We start from the raw sequence: 19,152 nt of genomic DNA on the forward strand, positions 1-19,152 counted from the left end.
ATGAATAGATTAGATGTATTTAAACAGTTTATTCAAAATACTGTCTTAGTAAAAATAGTAATGTTTGCAGTCTGTATAAATGTAGCTGCTGGGTTAATGGGTAAGTGGACCAACAAACAGGAGAGTCTCCAAGAACTCCTTGTGCTCCTTTAATGCAGCATTAGCTCATGGGGTGACCCTCCTTAGAATCCATGGATCTGTTCTCAGTTAGGAATGGGCACATAGAAAGAAGCACAAATTTCCAAGGTGAGTGTTTGACTAATCATGTCAGGGGCCATGTTTATGTGCTCATTGATTTCAGGGCTCGCTGGCTGAGCTTGCCGTGAGTCAATGGGCAGAATAAATGTGGGAAGTAACACACTGTCTGCTTTGTGTGCTTAATGAAGTTTGGTTGTCAGCAAGCCTCAGCCTCCTTAATGCTGTCTTAATTCACAGGCTCTGAAGGGCTCACATACTGCATCAAAGTTAAGGACAGGGAGGGGAAAGTATGTGTGTGTAATTGTATGTCTGTGTATCCATTTGTGTGGGCGCTGACTGTTTGTATACAGTCAGAGTTAGATTAGCACTGATGATCTTCTGTATCTGATTCTGCTTTATGTCAGAGTGCATCCTTCATGGCCTTTTGCTTTGTGTGTGCGATGGGTTTGCACTGCATTTTTATGTGCCATATGATGTGTGTGTGTGTGTGTGTGTGTGTGTGTGTGTTTGTCAGTGCACTGCACAGGCTATTGTCTCCACTGTGATTTCCTCACTCGTTAATGGATAAGCAGATATTTGCCTGTTTTACTCTCTCTGTTTCTCCTTGTCTTCTTCCTCCCACTCCTTATTTTTTCCCTCTATTTTTCTTTTTCTTTCTTTCTTCTTCTTTCACTTTATCTTAAATCCCTTCATCACCATTGCACCCTGCCATCCAAAAAAAAACAATCTAAACCTCACCACTCAGATCAACGGGAAGGTTGGTTTTTTCACTCTTTACCCTCCTAAAGCCAAGGCCTGGCAGACTGGAGCCGTGCCGCGCCAGCATCTTGCTAGGCGCCTCAGGCCCGTCCCGGCCTCTCTCTCAGGACCCCGACCTCACAGTGGTCCCCCAATTGCACCCCCACCCCACCCTGCTGCTGCAGTATATGCTGCCTTGCATCATGTCATACCCATTGCTCCATGCAGCCTGCTTCTTTGAAATTTTGTGAAATGAGCATAATGTCCTGAAATGCCAGTAATGTTCTTTCTGCACAAAAGTGACACAAATACATTTTCCCCACCGGAAAGAATTACATGGAGGATGTGAATCTAAAATGGTATTGTATGAAGTAGTAACTGACAACAGAAACATTGTGAAGTGGGAGAAGTTAGTTTGGTTGCAGAGGGCTACAGAAGTACAAGTTCACTTCATGTTCGTCATAGACAATAGGCTTAAATTTTAATACAGAAGTTAGCAAGTTTAAAATTAGTGTTCTTGGGAGTTTGAATCATAGACTGTAAAAAATATGGATGTAGTCACTGTGATGTCACCCACGGTTTGTGAACTGCCGTTCTGAAGCCTCGAGTTTAATGATCTGAGCATCGCCATCTTGGATTTCACCATGACCATATTTGGGCGAGAGGGTGGAGCTGACCATAGTGCTAGCTGCTAGCTTGGTTAGCACGGTACATTTACAACCTATGGTTAGCACTGATAATGCTAATGCTAATTTCCACTAGTGCAAAACAGGCCTAAAACCATTAAAACAAAATGTACTCACTGAACATCTGACTCCTCCTACTGAACTGAACATCGGACTCCTTCGAGGATCTTTTTATCACAACCAAACACTTTTTTAGGCGACCAAAATGTCACAAGTAACTTTCATGAACTGAAAACACATTGTGAAATAGCATGTTGTCACCATGGTACCAACTTATCAATCACATCGTAGCCACGCCCTAAAGCATACGCTGCTTTATTGTCTATTTTACTCTAAATGGGGCCATAATTTACAAAATGAACATCATGCTGTATTGAAGAAGACTTGATACTAGTGATTGAGACCATAAACTCATTAGGAAATTGTTTACTGAGGTAATAAATAAAGTGAGAATTAGGGTCATTTTCTCATAGACTTCCATACAATCAAACTTCTTTTTGCAGCCAGTGGAGTCGCCCTCTGCTGGCCATTGGAAAGAATGCAGGTTTAAGGCATTTCCGCATTGGCTTCACTTTTCAAACCAGAAGCTACCCGCTTGGTTTGAATTCATCAAGATGAACTCAGAAGTCCTAATTTACAACTGGGACAATTTTCCTCCTGATATCATCTGATGATTCCACATCAGCACACTGTTCATTGTAACGCCATGTCTACACAGACAGCGTAGCATGAGCGGCCCGATAGCAGAGCAGCAGAGGCAGCGAGTGCTCCGTCTGTATGTCTACACCGGAGGTGTTCAGGTATGACGCTGAGCATAGGTCACTCCTGTTTTAGAAGCACTCAGAACCCATTACACAATGACTATAGATACGCATGTAAAACGGAAGATGCTCCATCAGATGCAAGACCAACTACTGAAAAACGCGGCTCAAACGCTTTCAGTGTAGACACAGTTTAGCAGGGCTGCTGGCCATTTGGGTGCTCTAAGTGTAATTGCTTTTTATTGTGTAACGAAATAAAATAGAATAAAATAAAAATAATAATGATAATACAATAAGGCAAAGAATTATATTTTCATTGTCATTGTTACCATTATTGTCAAAAATAAATAAATATGAATAAATACAAATAATAAAAACTGAACTGTACAATTAGTCACACAACGGAAGAAAAGTCACAAAACTTGACAAACTTTGCAAAGACAGTAGTCCATTCATGTCATTTTGTGACAAGTGATTCTGGGGACACTACACTGTATAACAGTGAAGTTATTGAATATTTTTGTAGTATCTCTTCAGTGTTGCACTTTTTTGATGCTTGTCTCACAGCTAGTTGTACATAGTGACCAATGTTATTAGTCCTGCTCGGATGATGGCTTGTTTGGGTGCCTTACAGCAGTAGGAAAGAGATGACATTTGTGTTTTAACAACGTTTCGCTTATGAGTTATTGATCTGGGAAGTTTGAATCTATGGATATATTTTCAGCTTTACAAAGGTACACAGAGGCAACATTGTTGTACAATTAAAACATGAACATCGACTATGAGACCAAATTTTATCTGCCAAAAGGAATCATATCTTCTCTTTAAAATACTGCGGGGACATTTGATTCAGTGGTGAACTATTTTGATAAATCAACCACATATTCAAAATCAAAATCGCTTCTTTGTATATTTTGTAAAAAAGAAGAAAGAGAGAAGCATTCTGACTTTACTACAACTCTGATTTGTACCTCAGAACTGCTTCTTATCCTTAACAATGATAGCTGAGGCCCCCTGGTAACAAATTACAATTCTTAAAAACAAAGAAGAAGTGATTTAAACTCATTGTAACATGTACCAATAGCCTCATTAAATAATGCATGAGTCTCTCATCTTTCTGTTTAGGAACATTCATTGTTGTATCAGCCCTTTGGTGACTGAGTTAGTCTGGTTTCAGGCCTCTACGTCATTGCCCACATCTCATGTTTATTTAGCAATTTCTGTAGGTCTGTTGTGCTCATTGAGCACTGTTTTCCCCAGAAGGCGAAACAACTGACTAATAAGAGCTTTGTAGGCAGGATTAATGATGGGGGCGTCATCATTTTACATAGCAACCTAGCAACAGGCCTGAAAAAATGCCTCAGAAAGGTAACAGGTGTTGATGAGATTGATGCAGAGAAATAACAACTCTTAAATTAATACATTTCTTTGACCCTTGTGAAAACTTCTCCTAGTAACTGCTACTACACCTTCCTTGTTAAATAATAAGTCACTCTGTAACATTACACTAATTTTGAACAAAGCTGCCTTACTTGCCAAAATTCTTTACATGTGACAAATAAATTTTAAAAAGCTGTGTTGCTGTCACACACCTCACACCTTTCACAGAGAGGGAACATAATCTTCAAATAATTTCAGCCCACAACATAATCTGAGTTCAGAGTTTATGCTCACTTCACAAAATTTTGCGACTATGTCTGTCCCATGATACCCTCTCCAGCATGCCGATCATGTTTTTATTGTCTTGGCTAATTCAAAGGCATGGCTTGTCTCAGCTCTCATCTGCTGTCTGACCATCATTATGCTGAGCGGCAGGCTCCAAGCTCACCCTGCTTTTACCATGCATTTCTCTTATCTGTGTCTGCTGGAAAACTCGACTCTCCAAGAGAACAAAATAGCCTCAAACATGTTTACAGCTTTTTCCAAGACTCTTACTGCTGGATCATTAACATGGAGGAGCTCAGAAATGGAGGGGGAGTGAACTACTATTGGAGAGAATTGCAGCCCTAGCTGAAGTGTTTGTGTTTGATATGTGGATTTGCAGACTTGTGGTGTAGCTAGTTGGTCGTCTATTATTCTGAAGAAACAATGTGTTTTCCTGTTTCTTAGCTTTATGTCTGAGATCAGAAAACACATAAAGAGTTGCTGCATGAGTGCAAGGGACCATATATCTCATTTCAAATTGTGGTAAAAGTACTTATGTTTTTAGGAAAGGATGTAGTCATTTGAGTTTAATGGTAGCACTGACAAAAGTGACTTAAATTTTTGAATTTGCATTCATGGCAGACTTGAAAATGAAAGAAGCAAAACAGCAATAAATAGCTTTTACAAATATATATTTCTCAATATGCAGTGTATTTGTTGCTTTGTTGACTTTTCTTTTTAAGGAAATTGTAATCCATTCAGACAAAAAAACAATAAATAGAAAGGCATTCAAGAAGAAAAGGTTACATGTATTATTTCCATAACTCTTTTATCATTTTATCGTGTAGGGGCAGTATGACTGCACATACAGTTGTCTTTCAATCAAGTAAAGCATTACAACACAGCAACCAATAAAAAAATAAACAAATAATTCGACCAGAACAATATTTCAGTCGATAGCTTATCACAGATATATATCTATATCTGCATATATGTTGGATGAAGAAGAAAGTCACTACAGAAATGCTAAAGTGTTTGAAGTCATTTAGATACAGTGTCTCCATTACATTGTTTGTCCACCAGTTACAGACAATGCAAAAATAAAACCATGTACATTCATCATCACTGCCCAGTGATGAATTTAAAAGTCAATAGTAATATCCAACACTGTGTGCGGTCCAGACACTGTTGGAGTTAGTATCCTCTTGTATAAAAACATTATGTATTACGCATTTAGATTCAAGATTCAGCATTTTATTGCCATTTCAACATAGATGATAGGAATTTGGTTGCCATGTCACCACAGCTTACTTTTCTTAGGTTAGCCCAAAGAAAAGCTATTGCACATTCTGCATAATTCCCCTGTCAGCTTCAGAATTAAATGCATCATTCATAAAATGATAGTCTGAAAATAAGAAGCTGTTCTGAAGTAGCTTTTGTGTTCAGTCAGCACAGTATATGCCAGTGTTAATCTTCTTCCCGCCTGTGTATTGTTTTCTTTACCTGAAAGAAAGGAATTGTATATTACCTAGAAGTTTTGCCTCAACAATAGCTTTGACACAGTACGTATCTAAAGTAAATATCCCTGGTATCTGTCCAGGGTTGTAAGTTAAACTCTAATACACTAAGCTTTGAGCCAAAATCCAAAAAATGTTAATGCTGCACTGTATGTAGATGGCACATTGACTATCATCATTTCCATTCCATGCTATGCTGTGCCACAAGCTGAGGAAAAAAAGAAGTGTGGAAAAATTCAAATTGCTTTATTTTTTACTCACATGATACTGATTACTTCTTGTGAAGCTTGTAAGTTTTATAATAAGATTTACTCTTTTGATGAAACATGAATTATTTGTGTCATGTGAACAACTTGCTCTGCCTCGAGTAAAGTTGCATCATCTTGCTCCTTGTACTGACTTGAATGCATTCTTTTTGCCAAAATGTTTGCTCTATCTCTTATGGTGTGCTCACAGCAAACACGAAGCAAATTTTTCACATGGCATGATTACGTACAAAGTCAACGCTAAAATGTGAATAGATTAGAATTTGTGCCGGGCAACGCAAATGATGCAGATGACATGAATTTTGCAAATGATCCTGAGGTCAAACTCGCGTTCACACCAAACACAAAGTGAGTTTTAGCCTTGTGTTAGCATGTGTTTGACCGTGAGATCGTTTGTGATTATTCACCCCAAACAGCCAGAATGCATTAGTGTACATTAGCCATAAGCTAGCGAGCAATGGCAGGCACCAGCCATGTCTGAGGGTGTGTGTGTGTGTTTGTGTTCAGTTCAGCCTCTGACTGAAACTCACCAGGAATTCCAGTTCTTTCTGTCATTTCCCTCCAGTTCCTCTTCTTTATCCCTTCTCCTCTCTGTACATCCATGAAGTACATTTGAGTACTTTTCCCCTCTAGTCAGCAGCCAGTATGGATGAAGAGATACTAATTACATTATAACACACAACGTGACAGTGGAGGTCAGCACCTCCATGACTGGCTGCTGCAGACAGGTTTAGAAGCGAGAGTGAAGATAAATTCACATTTTAATCCCGAAAGTTTAAAAAATAAACTCTGAGTTCTCCTGTAAATGGCTCTGGATCAGAGCAGAATCTGGTGTGACTCCGGACGTTATTCCTCCAGAAGGTCCGCCTCTGCTCCTGGCTCCCTCCTCCAGAGCTCCCCGGCACATAGCAGCTGTCTGTCTGTGAGCAGCGGCTCCATCCCTCCAGCTTTCCACACACAACACTCTGCAAGGCCCCATGATATGCACAAGGTTTTTGCTCAAGATGAACATTTTCAACTGGCGCACATACACGAATGGTGCAAATTTCATATATTTGCATCGTGCGATTTGTGTATTTGTATCACATAATCCACATAATTCAGATAATTTGCGTCTTTTCATGTCTTTGCATTGACTTTGTATGTAATTGTGCTGCATGAAAAATTAGCTTTGCATTTGCGTGAACACAACATTAGAAAGTATCATATGAAAGCTCCTGAGTGGTCCAATTACTACTTTAGAAGATGAATAACTCTGGTACATTTTGTAAAAACAAATTATGCTGTATTTACAATATCTGAAAAAGTCAGAAATTCCAGCGTAATATTACTGCAAAAAAACTGAAAGGGAATGGTCCATAAGTTGGACATGAATAAAGAATTAGAGAAAGGTTTCTAAGAGGCAAGTTGTTTTTCTGACATCATGTCAGCACAGAGTTGCATCAAACACTGTGAATACCATAAAGCTGAATTTTTGAACAGAATTTCTTTTAATACTCCTAACACACGGAAAGGGACACGTCAGTCAAAAAGTCCCTCAAGAAAAATTTCTCCTCTATCCATCCAGATAGTTTAGGTGAGACTACAGTTTCTTTGTTCTGCGTGAAAATAGATCCAGTCATTGTTGAGTTTAGTTTTGCTGTTAAAAGTAATAGTCAACTTTTTAAAACAAGATCTGTGGGGTACCACAGCCAGGTTCCCCACCTCTGAATAAATAGTTCTGGTGTTGTGCTCATTGATGGATGACGACCCCAGTTACAGAAACAGTCAACCAAGTTAGAGCTTTGTTGATGAAATAAAAAATTCGGGACACTTTCAAAGCTCCGACTGGTCAGTTGTAATTTCTGTAAGTCGACTGCATCATTCTATTCCATGCTTGCTTCCTTTTTATGGCCATTTTTCTGTGGCTATGTTTTGTGGATGTAGCTAGCTAGCAAGCTATGCAGGAAGATGATGTCTTAATCCTGTTTACAGTTACAGTTTTGGTCAGGTTGCTTTGTAGGCAGGATCAAAAATGGAGATGTCATCTTTCTACATTGCTAGCTCAGTCTTTAGCTATGCATGAAAAATATAGAAATTTATAAATATATATAATTGACAAAAAATTAGGCAGACAAATGGTGACAAGTGTGGATGAGACTGACACAGCTGTACAGATTTCTGTTGACTTTCAGAAATAACAGCTCTTATACATTTAGATCTTGAGTCGTTTGAAAATGACATCAGCAGGACAAATGTATTACTCTCTCCTGATGTGGTCAAATGTCATGAAAAAGCTACAAAAATGATGTAGAGAATTGTATTCTATTCATGAAAAGAAAATCTTACATTTAGGCTCAACTGTCTTTCTGTGTTTTAGAAGTAGCTGTAGTATAAAAGCTGTGTGATGAAGCTGTATGAAAGTTTAACCAACAGTACCAACTGGGAAGGATGAATCTAAAAGAAAATATACAGTGAGCATCATTAGATGTGAAGAGATGTCATCAGTCCAGTTGAAGACTAAGTTCCTTCTCCCAGAGATGTCTTAAAGGACATTCTTAATTCAATATGCTTAATCCCTGCCTGTGAATCATGCAGTAAGCATGCTGTTGCCTCTCCACCCACACTGCTGCATGACTTCCCTCACAATGCATACAGACGTTTGCTTTCCCACCCAGCTTAGCCTCTCTTACAACTCCAGCTTTTTCTTTATCAGGACTTGGCTTCCCAAATCTTCTCAGTGCCCCCCTCCCCCCTCTCTCGTCTCTCTTCTCTGGCATGCCAATAAAGATAAGAGTTTGTCTGCATTCTAACTATCAGCTACTCCTAATGTGCATCTGTTGCTCCTAAATGTCATCGTGGCGACTAAGTGACAAATTCTCACCCCTGTCTCACTCCTGGTGTTAGCACCTGAGTCATCCACCGATCAGGCCATTGTCCAGACCAACAGTAGCAATAATAACATCAGTTTTAACTTCTGACTCAATAAACTATTGCCATCGCATTGTGACCATCTTCCATGTCCATGGGTAACTTCATGGTTTCTAATTGACTAATATTGTAACATGATGATTCCCTCAGTGCTGGCCAGCACATTGATATCATACAGCCTCAGTAAGTAGAGCCGTTGTACTTTGTTCAATTTAATTAATTTTAATTAACAATCAAGCATCTCAGTGTTACCTGATTTGAATCAAACCAAATGTCTTATATTCCCATGGCAAGTGCAAAATAATCAAATATCTACACATAAAGAATATATATACAGTAAAAAGACAAAGAAAAGACAAAGAATGTCTCAAGATCCCCCATGAAAAGCCGGAGGATGAGGCAATGAAAAAGGACTACCTTGGGCTACTTTGCTTAGTCTGCTGCCACGGTAACCTGGACTCTGATAAGCAGCAGAAAATGAATGGATGGATAAGTCCAGTCAATATAAGGTTGGTGGTCTTGGGATGTGATTGGTAGGGGGATTGGTGGAACAGTAATATACTTTAAATAAATCTGACAGCAGCTAATCATGTTTCACAAACAGGTGGAAAGTTTGGCTGTACAGACCAGCAGACAGACAACAGATGATATCTCATTATCATGTCCAGATATAGAGAACATTCATTATTTCTGTAAATATGTCTGTTTAAAAGTTTAAAATGGCAGTAGATTTGATGAAGGGGACATAATGACTTGTTTTGGACTTGAAACTTCATAGTCAAAACTTGTGACTTTAAAAACAGTGGCTTTGCACTGTACTACCTCTGGCTTCTTCTGAAAGTTTGATAGTACAAAGTGTACATTCATTCATGGACAAAAAGTATGTTGCATGGAGTGAAACAAGACTGCAACTTAGAAAAGCAAGCTGCTGCATGTGAATCGAAATCAGCACCACAGCAGGCTGGACAGCTCCACCTCAATCTAAACAGGGCTTGATGTTAGCCCAGGGTTAAATACACATGAAATGTTAAAGTTAGCTCCAGGTTTACACCAACAGTCAAAGGCTTGGACACACTTTCCCATTCACTTGAATGACTTTGGCTGGTATTGTACATACAAGTGTGAAATAACAGACAGTACTTTGATGTTAGCATTAGTTGTAAACATGAATATTATTGCACTTGGAGCACAGATTGTTAGAGTTTTGCAGATTTAAGACTTGTAGCATATTACACAAAGATAGAATCAGTCTTAATGTCCTATTGAGAATATTCCATGACCTGGACACAGTACCTCAGGCCATCTAAGAACATCGATGTGTTCCACATTATGTACCACACCCCCTGCAATGCCAGAGAGAAGTTTTGTGAGAGAACTAAAAGATATTTCAAATAAGCACAAAAAAATATTTTGAAAGAATGTATGTATCATAAAAACTAAATCAATAAACATATTAAAAAATCTAGGTAGCTCTGGAGATAATAGACTACATGTGTATTAAATATGTGGGAGGATATTTGCACTGCTACTGCTCTACAACCAGGTACCTTAAATAACCTCCCATTGTGCATTATGTTAGCTGACTTGCTTTCATCACATTTTACTGCGATCCTGTCAGGATGATTAGTATGTGAATGCTACAAATGCTACATACTTCATATTGCATTCATGTCATGTCATGTAAAACTAAAATTTTTGTTAAGGATTCAATAGTTTTAATCCAATATTCCAATTCAGTACTTTGGAGAAACTGTACTGATGCAACTGCTGGCCAGCTGAGGTTAATACATCCTAATGTAATGCCCTTCACCTCTACTTTGCTGTGGTAAGGATATCACCAGGTAATTTCAATGTTATGATGTATATCAGTAAAATATCTGATGTATTCCTGGCTCTAGTGTTTCCATTTACCAACACACACACAAGGCTTTGTCATTCCCCTGCCATCATCCAAACTTTAAGGAATCCTATTCAAACTCTTCTCTGGCACATAGACAGTAAAATGTAATTATTATTTACAGTTGGCACTTCAGTCAGAGCCAGTCTTGCTTTAAACGCAAGAGATACAAGCAAATGTTGCTGGGAAACACTTCCTACTGGCCACATTAGAGACAGGCCATCTGTGCGTGTTGGAAGATCAATGAGGAAATGAAATGTCAAAGCCTGGCCTTTACTGTGCACCTGCTACAAATTTACTACCCACATCATATTACTGTCCCATGCCACACAGTACAAGAATGGTACATGAAATCCTGATTTTCTGAATACTTTTAGGTTTGAAACCACCATTCATTTAAAAAAATCTTTTCTTTTTTATTAAAGGCAATTAGTTGTCAATCCTGTGGCATGAAGGAGATTTCATGCCACATGATATACTTTAGATAAACATTTTTATCATTAAATGTATCATGTCAAAAAGCACAAAAACTAAACAAAACCCCATAATGTAATGAGGTCATAATTAAATAGACAATAGATAATTATGATAATAGAATTAACTACAACTGTTAACTGTACATATGTGCTTAGCTGAAGCAAGCACACTAACAATATTATAATAATGTTAATTAATTTAACTATATTATTAACTATTAATGGGCTACAAGTAGTTGAATCATGATAAGCCAAACATACATTGCTTTTTGGGTTCTATGGATAGTAGTTGGATGGTTGGTCAGATGGTCCCCCTCTTTGGTCTCCCTCAGGATGATTTGTAATAACTTCCCCTGACTTTTCCACTGGCACCATCATCAGGACAAACTTTCAACCAATACTGTGGTTTATGACCAAATGCCTGCAAAACTAATCATGTTGCCATCAGCCTCAGCTGTACACTGACATGGTACAAAATGAGATGGACGATAGAGAGATGGCCTGTAGTTGATCTTGTCTATTTTCATCCCAGATGTATGCTAACTAATTACAACAGAAATAGAGTCCTAACCTCTAATGAAGAAGTGAAATAATGCCCACTAAGCAGACAATACTATGTGTCAATTGAAAAAAATACAAATAATAATAGCATAAAACACTGCTTTGTTTCCATGAGGTTGAGCTTTTGGTTTCAAGGACAAGTTTTGAAAATCAGAATTCTCAGCTTGAAGTAACACTGAGTCATTAATATTGATTAATAACAGTATTGACCTGAAAAGAAATACCTGTGCTATGGGCCTGTAAAAATCATATTTGACATTATTGGACCTTTAAACAAAGCCTCTAAATAAACATCCTCCTTTCAGAGCCTGCTGTGTGCCATGCCAGCAGACAATGCTCTTCTTGTATGAGCAAAACCTAAAAAATGGCATTCTCTCCTCTGTCACTGCAACAATTTTTACACCCTTATACTCCAAAACTCAGACACTGTTCAGCCAAACACACTGTACTTCTTGTTTCTACTGCTTTCCACTTATCAACTGCAGCCCCAATTCTTCTCATATTACATCAGATTTTTTTACGCCAAAAAGTAGAGCGAGAGAATTTGTTACCTTGCTCTTCCTCTTCTTTACTTTAACCAAGACGAAACCCTTAGAAAAGCCTCTGATCCACAGTGTAAGCTCCTCACACCCATACTCCAGCCCACAGCTTAAATCACACTTTGTGAGTCAGATTTCAAGACTCTGTGCTTGGCTAAGTCAGGGAGCGAGGACTTCACTTATGCAACAGAGCCGTCTGCATATTTAATGCTCCCACAGTACTGTTGCACTAATTCAGATGCAGTGTAATGAGGAAACAGATCCCAGCACTTAAGGAGATTTCTAAGGAAGAGAGCTAACAATGGAGGAGAAGCCTTCAGTATTCTCTCCAGCACACTCAGTGCCTCAGGATGTGATGGAAATGCTTCCGACTAGCAGCACAGCAGACTCCAGGTGCATTTTAATCCCTTCAGCCCAGCAGGAAACCCCAGATACTCCAGAGAAATCCAGCTTCACACCTCAGACACAGTCTCTCAATTTACCCCTTTTCCAAGTGAACATGTTGCAACCTAATTTAACTGCTACACCTAGTAGAGAAGAGCTGGTATCATATCAGGTAATGCCATATCAACATCTTGGGCCTTTAAGAGGACAAGTCAAATAAATCCTTTAGTACCAGACTGAGGGGAAGTGTCTCTGCAAGAGGGCTGTCACTGATGACACCAAGATGCTTTTGAAAGAGCAGTTAAGCCACATGGCTACAGGGTCCAGTATGCTTCACATAAACTAGTTCCAATCACCACATCTGATGTCAAAAGTGTTTCTACCTGCTTCTGAATGGCTACTCTCGAAGGTGCTGTATGACACTTTGTTTGGCACCAGTAATGCTGAGGATACATTGTATTGTCGCTCTGGTCTGTCATTACTGACGAATAGATGGAGAAGCCAAAGCCTACAGAGTGGTAAACAGAGTCCAGGCAGCGTGAAACCAAACAGAGTTCTTCCTCAACTGTTGAGGTAATTCGGTTGGTACAGAAATAGCAGATTTGCTGGATGTGAAGACAAAGCTGTCTGCAGTCCCACAGACATATCATAAACCTGGAGATGAATAGTCTGCATTCCATGTAAATGTCATATCCAAAATATGATCAAAATCAGGATGAGACTCAAAACCACAATACCTATGTACATGTAAACATGTCCAGTGACAGCAGAGTAAGTGCATTACAAAATATGCAAGGCACTAAAAACTACTATTACTAGGTACTTAAAAATAAGTAATAAATATGTATTTAAACAATTCAAAAAATGAGTAAATAAAAAATAAATAGACATTAAAGGAAAAACCCTGAGTTTTAGAACTAATAGAGAGCTAATGTTATATGGACACAGCATTTCATAGTAACGAACAAAGTGGTAATAGTTGCCTTGTTCTCCACCAGGATCATCCACCCTGACTAGTTCACACATACTGGTGCACAGTACAAGCCAGGCCAGTCAAACATGGAGTCAGCCCAGTGGTCCAGTGATTCCCCTTTCCTAACCCCTCCTCCTCGCTGTCCTCTCACGCCCCCTCTCTTTACCCCTGCAGTTCGTCGTGTACCTCCTCGTTTCTCCATCCCCCCCACCAATCACGAGGTGATGCCTGGCGGCAGTGTCAACCTGACCTGTGTAGCGGTTGGCGCTCCCATGCCTTATGTGAAGTGGATGAGTGGCGAGGTGGAGCTGACCAGGGAGGAAGAGATGCCCATTGGCCGCAATGTCCTGGAGCTCACCAACATCCGCCAGTCAGCCAACTACACCTGCGTGGCCATTTCCTCCCTGGGCATGATTGAGACCACCGCCCAGATCACCGTCAAAGGTCAGAAACACTCTGTTGCTGTGGGTGGATATGTGTCTGGGTAGACTTCGGTCTTATATAGGACAGTGGACCTTTTGAATAAACATATAAATAAATACATTTGTTGGGAGTAAGGCTCAATAAAAAGTGTTATTAATGTTATTTACTTTTGTATGTCATTTAAGATGTTTTTTGTGATGCAAAACTTTCAGTACTGGATCAAAGGTCTTCTTACTAATACCTATGTAGCTAATGAAGACTATGAAGCAGTTTTCACATATGAACTCCAGACAATTTCTGGAGAATCAGATCTGGACATTTTATGGAGTTTCCCTTTCACACATGTAGCACATAGCAGGAGATTGTCCATGTCAGATATGTTCTCACCTACTGGAAATACTCTGTTTGGTTTAGGCGAGGGGTGCACGAGGCATGACATGATGCAAAAAGTACACTGCAGTTGTAATTCAGCATTTTAAGCTTCTCATCAGAAATAAAATGGCTTTATTTTATGAGAAATCACAACATGTCCTTTCCCCCTTAGCACTAGCTTCACAGCGGAGCATTCAGGCCCAGTCAAACCAATGCAGCTTAGTTGGCCTGCTGCGTTTATCTAGCGCCAGCCACATGATAGAAACTTCATCAACATGCCCACCTGCTTGCTGTGAATTCTCCAGAAAATGAGCTGCTGTATTCACACATGGGCTCAATCAGACATTACATGGACTTTGTACTAGGGAGCTGGCAGGGTAAAGTCTGTTTAATGTCTGGACCAACTAATTCAGACATTTGCGTTCACACATACAGCTCCTCCAGATCATGGGCTTCATTCACTAATATGTGCAAAGAAATGTTCTTACTTTGTGCACAAAATAAGTGCAAAATTACTGCTGGATTCATGGCACATGTGGACCGGCCACTCTGCATATGTTAGTGAATCAGAATGATGCTAAATTGACAGGCACGTGTCCACTATTGGTAATTAGCGTTCTACCACACCCCCATTCTCTATATAAGTAAAGCTCTGTTGGAGCAGTGCAGCAGTGGAGAGAGCTGTCACTCATTGGAAAGAGGGTTGCAATGGTAAAAATGCAGAAAAATCTTACTGCTAGTGAAATGTAAAAAAACAAAAACTGAAAATGTATGAGCTTGGTAAAAGTAGAATTTATGGCAGAGCTGTTGTATTGGATTGCATTAGATTACACAGGCGTTCCTAATAAAGTCTCAGTGAGTGTATATTCAAGTTGAATCAAATTATTTCCATTAATTTCACTGAAACTGACTGTGTTAAGTAAAGGCACATTTTAGCCATTATTACATGGTTGGGAAAATTATAACCATGTGCAGTATTGGTGATTTTCACAGTTACCATGCTTTGCAAGCTCTTGCCTATTAATCAAGAGCAATTTGAAGGTCAGTGTCCCAACTGGACAACAGAAGTTTTTCCCACTAATTATGGAATTGATGACCAATCTACTCTTTACCTGAGTCCCACTATATGCACCGACATTGGGGGAGCAGCTCATCAATCGTGCACACATCATTCATGGTATAACTGCATTCATTCCCAACAATGGAAAGGTGGAAACAGTGGAAATGTTGTAGAACACAATGTAAAACTCAATGCTGGGAGCTTTGCTTACACGCCTACGTATGGATGCTACAATATAACTCCTAGAAACAATTCATTTTAGGTTAATTCCAATTTTCCAATATTTGTCCTCCACCACTAACTGTTTTTTTCAGTGTAAGAAATATAACAAAATTAAAGAAAACAAATTACCAGAACTTAACCTTCTTAAGTAACATAAACAGGAGAAAACAAGATTAAATTCTGAGCGCACCCCCAGAGCCATCAGCACAGCAAAGAGTTCAACTGGCATGTCTTGATTGGAACATGAGCAAGCACCTCGGCCCCTCATATAGTTAGCTGTCATTTGGGTCGTGCCAATCACCTGTGGGATCTGTCATCCTCCGAACCAATCATGTCCCTGTTTGGACTGACACTTATTTGAAGTTCTCACAGCACATCACATACATTAACCCACTCATTCATGAACTAGGGAAAAAATACATCATATATTGAAGGAAACAAAATATGATTATGATTGTAACAAATAGTTTAATTTCACATTATACTGCTGACAATGAACTAATTAAACCAGGACTGTTCAGCAGATGTGCATCAGTAAGTACTTGGTAATTGACTGGTTCTAAAAAAGGTATCAATGTACCCTATAGTTGTTAATAATATTCTTATAATGCCTTTAAATGTTTTATGAGCAACAGTTAAAAGAGCTCTTTTTCCAGATCACAGGAATATCACAGGAATTCCAGCTTTACAGTAGTAGATTTATGTGAACATTGTGAGACAGAATGTTGCAGCTTCATTCAGCCACAGCCTGCTGGGTTTCACATGTTTGTAAGGAAGAAGAAGTAGTGTTGGATGCACTGCATGTTAATAAAGCAGATGTCAAGAATGGAGCAGCAGAGGGTTGGAGCTAAAAGCCTCTGGTTGCAGCGGTTCATCCTAAATGGCAGCCTGTGAGCATTTATACACACCCCAGTGCTCTGCTTCTTACTTCAGCACATCCATTTGCACTTCAGCTGCTCAATGTCCAGGCCACCAGCATTTTTACAAGCTGAGCTATTTTTAAATTCACATTACATTTATGATATACATTTTATGTGATACAGTATGGTGCAATATGAGAGTTGACTGGTTCTACTATATTACTCATTATTCTTGAATGGACTGTTTTTACTCCACAGACAACCTCATTATGATGAAATTCTGAAATGAGCTTCAACTATGGAAGGCAGTTCTCTTTTTTCTGCTCTTTTTACTCTTTTACCATTTTTTCTTTGACTACAGGTCTGTAATAAAGTGAAATGACTCCCCATACTGACACTGCAGGGGGAAGAAAATACATACTGTATAGAAATCAGTTCCTTGCTGGATCTCACTTGAAAACACACACATAACTCAACACATTTTTTTACTACACCAGAGAGCGTGGCAGGTGGCATGGAGAATTTTATTTATTTTTTTTTTTTTTTGCGCACAAATACTGTTTAATGTTCTCAACTGATTCATTTGTGTGCACATATTACTAATTTCTGCTCTCAAAGTACTGAACATCGTGTCCTTGAATTAATCATTTGTCAGTTTCATCACAGCAATTAATGGAATTTAATTTACAACATCTATATTTACATTTTGGCAATACATTAAGTGTAAGGTCCAATTCAACTATTTAGGTTCAAGTAAAAACAGATTAAGGCCAAGCAACCTAAAGCAAAGTGCAGATTTTTTATGTTATTATTGCAGTCTTACCTTACAGCAGTCATGGAGAAAAATAACTCATCAAAGTGACCAAATTACAAATTTTGATCTTAAATTACTGAATTCCTGCTCTTGAATTAATAATTTGCAGAACATAAACATATTACTGACATTTTAAAAAATGTTTAAGTGACAGGCAAAAGTTTCTCTGTCTAAAATCACAACTGCATTCATCAAACTGCATTAAAATGAAGTGATTAATTTAGATCAGATTGTCCATGACCTGACAATTTTCAATATTTTACACAGTAGTAACATTAACACTCAAATCACGGTGGCATGTCGTGTTACTGTAGCAGTAGAAAGGGGATTTACAGTTCAGTACAGTTTTGTTGTGGATACTCTGCTCAGTTATGGAGGAATACCAGAGTGTTAGCAGCAGGCTAGCAGCTATGTTTTGGTACTGAGATGCCAGCAAATACTGAATTGTTTCCATCATATTAATAAATTTTAGACTATCACATTCATTACCAATGTCCCCTCAACACTCTTTTTTTTATACAGTTCTGAAAATACACTGAATGATATTTCAGTAATACTGGTCCAGTTTGGCTGCTGTCAGTAAGCTGCAGATATACTTAGTTATCAGACCATCATGGACAATCTGATTTTCCCTATTAAAAACATTTTGTTATCTTTGACATCCCTAAAGATCATTTAACGTAATATCGTGTTGGGCATTAATTGAGTCATTTGAGTGCACCAATGAGTTTTTCCCCTATATGAAACCTGCCAGGCTCTGTATAAAATAGAAAATTCAGCACAGTAAGCTGTGTTGTGTGGCTGCATTAATATATGCACTTTTTGATATCCTGCATTGGTTAGGTAGACTATAGATAGATAGATAGATTTACATACATGTAGCTATCTGCTTGGCAATATAATAGATATGCTTAGCTTGTTGGCCTTGTGCAGATGAGGAGAGGACAGAGACAGGCTCCTGAATGATAATTAAGTGATAGACTGGCAGTGTTGAATAGCTCCATGTACTCAGAGCTGCACTGTGTGTTCCTACTGCCAGACCTCATGTCAGAGATGGAAAAAGAGGGAGACTGTAGAGAGACTTGTTCATCTGATTGTCTCATCTGTGTCTCCTATCAAACAGCCCTGCCTAAGCCTCCCACCTCCCTCGTTGTGACAGAAACTACAGCCACCAGTGTCACCCTGACCTGGGACTCTGGCAACCCAGAGCCGGTGTCCTACTATGTGATCCAGTACCGTGCCAAACTTTCTGACAATGGCTTCCAGGAAGTAGACGGAGTGGCGACCACCCGGTACAGCATTGGGGGCCTCAGTCCCTTCTCCGAATATGAGTTTCGTGTCATGGCCGTCAACAACGTTGGTCGTGGACCGCCCAGCGGTATCGTGGACACCCGTACAAGCGAGCAGGCACCCTCATCACCTCCTCTTCTCGTCCAGGCTCGCATGCTGAGCTCCAGCACCATGCTGGTTCAGTGGGAGCCTCCAGAGGAGCCCAATGGGCAAATCCGGGGCTACCGGGTCTACTACAGCTCTGACCATGACGCCCCGCTCAGCGCCTGGCAGAAACACAACACAGATGACAGCCAGCTCACCACCATCTCAGGCCTGACCACAGACATCACCTACAGCCTGAGGGTGCTGGGCTTCACCTCTGTTGGTGATGGACCTCCCTCTGATGTTCTGCAGATCAAGACCCAGCAAGGAGGTGAGAACATGCTGACTGTCGCTGCAGGGCTCTGGCACAAATACCCTCTGAGGGTGCCACCATCATATTTTAACATCTCTAAATTATAATCACGTCAATTTAGAGGCTTCAGTATAATTGGCCCACACACAGGAGCTGACAGCCTC

General features: G+C 39.5%; 1 protein-coding gene across 12 annotated transcripts in view; it reads left to right on the plus strand.

The window, feature by feature from the left end:
- Positions 1-19,152, plus strand: part of ptprfa (protein tyrosine phosphatase receptor type Fa) — a 378,163-nt gene that overhangs the window by 223,451 nt on the left and 135,560 nt on the right. For all 12 annotated transcript variants that reach the window (XM_044360537.1, XM_044360536.1, XM_044360540.1 and 9 more), the window contains exons 7-8: positions 13,725-13,994; positions 18,425-19,006. In XM_044360537.1, coding sequence (XP_044216472.1) covers positions 13,725-13,994; positions 18,425-19,006 — 852 coding nt within the window. The remainder of the gene's footprint in view (positions 1-13,724; positions 13,995-18,424; positions 19,007-19,152) is intronic.

Source organism: Thunnus albacares, chromosome 9 (assembly GCF_914725855.1).
Source record: "Thunnus albacares chromosome 9, fThuAlb1.1, whole genome shotgun sequence".
Classification (NCBI taxonomy): domain Eukaryota; kingdom Metazoa; phylum Chordata; class Actinopteri; order Scombriformes; family Scombridae; genus Thunnus; species Thunnus albacares.